The sequence below is a fragment of the Egretta garzetta genome, unplaced genomic scaffold (genome assembly GCF_000687185.1).
Source record: "Egretta garzetta isolate BGI_Z169 unplaced genomic scaffold, ASM68718v1 scaffold265, whole genome shotgun sequence".
Taxonomy (NCBI): Eukaryota; Metazoa; Chordata; class Aves; order Pelecaniformes; family Ardeidae; genus Egretta; species Egretta garzetta.
The window spans coordinates 922,458-927,574 of NW_009259789.1; the positions used below are offsets into that span (position 1 = coordinate 922,458).

At 44.6% G+C, this 5,117-nt stretch overlaps 1 protein-coding gene across 3 annotated transcripts in view; it reads left to right on the top strand.

Moving 5' to 3' along the window:
- The window catches only part of ATRN (attractin), a 140,907-nt gene that overhangs the window by 47,065 nt on the left and 88,725 nt on the right, over positions 1-5,117 (top strand). For all 3 annotated transcript variants that reach the window (XM_035895064.1, XM_035895066.1, XM_035895065.1), the window contains exons 12-14: positions 1,779-1,999; positions 3,167-3,288; positions 3,814-3,952. In XM_035895064.1, the coding sequence (XP_035750957.1) occupies positions 1,779-1,999; positions 3,167-3,288; positions 3,814-3,952 (482 nt within the window). The remainder of the gene's footprint in view (positions 1-1,778; positions 2,000-3,166; positions 3,289-3,813; positions 3,953-5,117) is intronic.

The following is a 5,117-nucleotide window of genomic DNA, read 5'->3' on the forward strand; positions in this document are numbered from 1 at the left end:
AGTGCAGGACCCGGCCCTTGGCCTTGTTGAACCTCACACCATTGGCCTGGGCCCATGGATCCAGCCTGGCCAGGTCCCTCTGCAGCGCCCCCCTCCCCTCCAGCAGATCCACACTCCCACCCAGCTCAGTGTCATCTGCAAACTGGCTGAGGGTGCCCTCAATCCCCTCGTCCTGGTCGTTGATATGTAACAAGACCGACCCCAGAACTGAGCCCTGGGGGGACACTGCTTGTGACCGGCTGCCAACTGGATTTAATTCCGTTGACCACAACTCTCTGGGCTTGGCCGTCCAGCCAGTTTTTTACTCAGTGAAGAGTGTGCCTGTCCAGGCCATGAACCGCCAGCTTCTCCAGGACAATGCTGTGGGAGACAGTGTCAATACTAAAGTCCAGGTAGAGAACACCCACAGCCTTTCCCTCATCACCTGGTCATAGGAGGAGATCAGGTTGGTCAGGCAGGACCTGCCTTTCCTGAACCCATGCTGGCTGGGCCTGATCCCCTGGTTGTCCTCCATACTTTCTGTAAATCATTTAACATTATTTAAAGCACAGTTTAAGCCAGGCAGATAACTGTCACTGCCTTGAAAGGGAAGGTGTGCTTCTAGATACCTTTTTTTGGTCTCTAAAATCTCACTCACTGTCTATTTGTTTCATTGTATACTAATACCTGCTGTGCATTTTCTTCCATGAGGGGCAGTTAACCCTATGCTTTAGTTCTTTACTAAAATAGGATGAAAATCATATTAAAAATACTTTCTATTCAACCAGAACTTTTATTCAGTTGCATTGACTCTTCTTGACTGTCCCTTTTAAAAGTACATTCACAAACGTGGGCGCACAGGGTTTTTTGGTGACATTTTTGTGTAACTAATGAAATTGGATGTTTTGCCTGAAGCAGTTGTGATACTAAAGAAGGTTTAAAAAAACACATTTTCCCCCCCCCCCCCCCAAAAATATTTTTTTTTTTTTTGGGGGTTTTTTTTTTTTTTTTCTTTTCAGTTGACACAATGAGTCCTTGCTCAGTTGCTAACAGCCATGGAAATAGCTGTGGTCCTGTCACACGGTGCAGCAAGATGTGACAACACTGAATTGTTTTGTCACAGTTTCTGAACGCTGGTTTAACGGTGTGATGCCGCGCCCCTGATTTTTAGCCTTCCTCCCTCTCTTGCCACTGTTCTTTACAGGAGGATCCCACTTTTCTGCGGCGTTTCATGTGTAGTCACACTGATCAGGTGTCACCCAAAGGTTTTTCTGAAGCGGGCAAGGTCAGTCCATGACCTTGGAATGGTTTGACTCTGTCTCAACACCATAGAATCATAGAATATTTTGGGTTGGAAGGGACCCCTAGAGGTCACCCAGCCCAACTCCCCTGCAGTGAGCAGGGACACCGCTAACCAGGTCAGGTTGCTCACAGCCCCGTCCAACCTGGCCTGGAATGTTCCCAGGGATGGGGCCTCCACCCCCTCTCTGGGCAACCTGTTCCAGTGTTTTACCAGCCTCATTGTAAAGAATTTCTTCCTTATATCTAGTTTAAATCTACCCTGTTTTAGTTTAAAACCATTACCCATGGGTTGAGATTCTCTGTCTTCTCTGGAACAGTGGAACTCGCCTGACCTTCTCTTTAGTGCCTTCCTTAACCAAGAGCTATTTATTTGGATTTATACATGCTGGAATGTAATAAAACACCTTGCTCGCACCTGGAGTCACATTGACTTGCAGCAATGCGTGGTTTATAAACACAGGCACCAATATTTATGTCTTTGCTTCCATTTTGTCTAGCACCATGTATGTATTTGGAGGCTTCAACAGCCTCCTCCTGAGCGACATCTTGAAGTACACACCTGAGAGATGTGAGGCTTTCGCCAACGAATCGGCCTGCGTGCGAGCGGGTCCTGGCGTCAGGTGCGTGTGGGCTGCCACCTCTCCTCGCTGCGTCCCCTGGGAAATGGCCACGGTAGAGCAGAAGCAAAAGGTCTTTGAAGACTGTCCTCCCAAGTCAGGTATGTGGCACGTTCTTTCCGTTCCCCTTCCCAAAGGGCGTGTAGGGTCTGTCTTTTCCAAATTCTGTCTTCTGTTAGTTGTATGCTATTATCAGATTAAGTTTAAAATGGGGGGGCTTCCATAGTTCTGCTTCCCTAAGTGCCCGGGAGACCTTCCTCTGACCAAGTGGCTGCAGTGGCTTGGAGATGTTTCCACCTCTCCTTCCCCCTGAAGCTTGCTTGCTCGTTAGATTTGTTTTTTCCCCCTACTGTACTGCTTGTACTTACTTTGCTCTCCCAAACAGACATCACCAGTCAGGAATCAGGCCTGGACCATTGCTCTGTAGATGTTTGTTCCAAGAACCAGCCAGCAATGCGCTGATGAGCACCATGGGGCGTGGGAAGGAGGGGGATCTGGGTCCTGCAGTTTTATGCTTTGCTCTTCAAGAGAGACAGCAGGAAGAGTGTTTTAAGCAAAGTCACTTTATTTCCCCTTCTACAGTATTATATGGATAGGGGCATACAGAAAGAACGTTTCTTTTAAGGTCTGATTCCTGTGTTCTCCCTTACGATGATTTTTAAACAACTTTTCAATGCTTTATCCTGATGCATTCGTTGATCTGAATTGAATTACACGAACCTTGATTCTGTAATAGATGGCAGCCTTTAATTATTTAAAAGAAATTGATGTAAAGGGACATTGCTTTGATGGGCTCTCAACGTACAATAAATTTTCACAAAACACAGGCGATAAGCAGTTGGAAGGATGAAGTGGAAAGTTCAAGCTTTGCATAAAAATGCTTCACGTAATTGAAGGCCAGGCTTGCAGCAAAACGGGCCGGCGGTGGGAGTCTTTTCACCGTCCTTGTGAAATGTCCTCTGGCATCATTTGCATGGGCATTGACCGAACATGCACGCCCGGTCTTAGTTCATGAGCTTCCATGTCTTGGTGCGTTTTCTGGTGTTGTGTTTTACGGATCCTTGGGCGCTCAGAATGATTGATGGTGCAAATGAATGCAATTTTCCATCAGTTCAATCGCATGAAAGTACCTGATTTACTAAGTAGTCGATAATGGAAAATCTACAGGCACTACTGTTTGGTTATATCTTTTGCTGTATATAATCAAGTTCTTAGAGCTCTGTCAGGAAATGCCTGTTTTTGGTCATGCAGGTTTTTTTCTTTAATAGCTGTAGACAATGAAAAATGTGATCAGATTACAGACTGCTATAGCTGTACTGCCAATACAAACAGCTGTCAATGGTGCACTGACCAGTGTATCTCAATGCATAACAACTGCACAGAGGAACAGGTAAAGTCTCTCTCATACTTCTATAGTTTAAATTTAGCCTTTGAAATAGCTCATGCCCGGATGCCTTCATCTGTCGGTGTTATGACCCCTGTTGTTTCATTATTTCCAGTGCTCGTGTAGCTCTGAGCTGCTAACGTGCTTGAATTTGCTTCAAGTTGGTCCAAGGGCTTTCCGTGGGACTCTCCACTTAAGTTAGGAGGATGGCTGAGGGCAAGGGGAAGAGGTGGTGTGATTATGCAGTAAGGCACGTAGCCATTTGGGTTTGCTACCGGTAGAGCCTTCCCTAGGGAAAAATAAAACACCCCAAACTAACCCTTTTGTAAAAGCTCTAGTAAGGAAAATGTGTCAGATGGTGGCCTGGGTGAATATATGAACACACGATACAGGCTATGCCCAGTGTCACAGCTTTTGAACATGTAGGTTGCTTTGTAGGTCTGAGCTGTGAAGTTCAGTGTGGTAGTCATGGCTGTTACAAACCCACATTGGTTGGATGGGAAAAAGCCTCATCTGTGCTATTTATTTTAGGTTCCTATTACTGTATATGAAAATTGTCCTAAGGATAACCCTGCCTATTACTGTAACAAAAAGACAAGTTGTAAAAGCTGTGCCATGGATCAAAACTGTCAGTGGGAACCTAGGAATCAGGAGTGCATCGCTTTACCAGGTGGGTACTGGTTGTATTTGTGTAAGAAAACCCCCAAATTCACCCAGTCCAAAAGTCGTGGGGTTTTTTTCTGTGTGGTTTTGGTTTTTTACCTCCAAATCTGTAATCTTGTAGTGCTAAGCTGGAGTAAATAATGTTGTTTAATCATACCGGCTTTGGTATGAAATTTTATTTCTAGTAAATTCAGAAAGTCTGATGGAATATTTTTCAGTCCCAGTTGTCTGAAGAGGAGTATGATCATTTGTATAATTATTAGGCTGTATTTCATCTCTCTCTTTTCATTTGATAAAAGCAGTGGTGTTGGTATAATAGGCTTCTGCAAGGTATTAGATTTAATAATGCATGCTATTTAATTTTAGGAACTGGAATTGTGCAAAAGCGTAATGGCACATACTGGATGAATTAGGCAAATAACACCTAACGTGTATAAGGAAAATTCTCTTATTAGAGTGTTTCCAGTGGGAGCTCATAGGAGTTGATTATTAGTCCCCCTGTAGTAACACGGGTTTTTTCTCAGTGACTGGGAGAGAAATACAGCATCTTCAGTGACTGACATCTGCAGTTCATAAAATGTAGAGAAAGGGAAAAAACCAACACAGACAGGACCTTTTAATGGGCAAGGAAAGCCTTCTCCTGGCAACTCTGTTAGGTCTGGATGTGTCCAGGCCTGGCATTTGCTTGTCTGGAAGAGTGAAAAAATGAAGAGATTTCGGAGAAGAGCCACGAGAGCGAGAAAAACATCTTTTAATGAGATAGATGAAGAGCTCAGTCTGTTCAGTTTGTTGTAGAAGAGGGGGTGACTCGATCATATGTGTAAAAAGCCCATCTGAAAAACTGACACTTGAGAGCTTTTAAATCTGTTAGATAAATCTAAACCAAGACTTTGGAGCTAGACATGAGCTCTCCAATTCACACTGAAAATGCCCAGCAGGTTTTTTTTGTAAGGGTGGTTATGAGTGAGAGAAATAATTCATGAAAAGTATAAGAAGTTCTTCAGTAGTAGGCATGACTGTGCTCAAGATGCCTCATGGAATCATAGAATCGTTTAGGTTGGAAAAGACCTCCAATATCATCAAGTGCAACCACTCCCCTACCCCTGCCATCCCACCCCCAAACCCTGGCCCTCAGCACCGCCTCTGCCCGGCTGTTAAATCCCCCCAGGGCT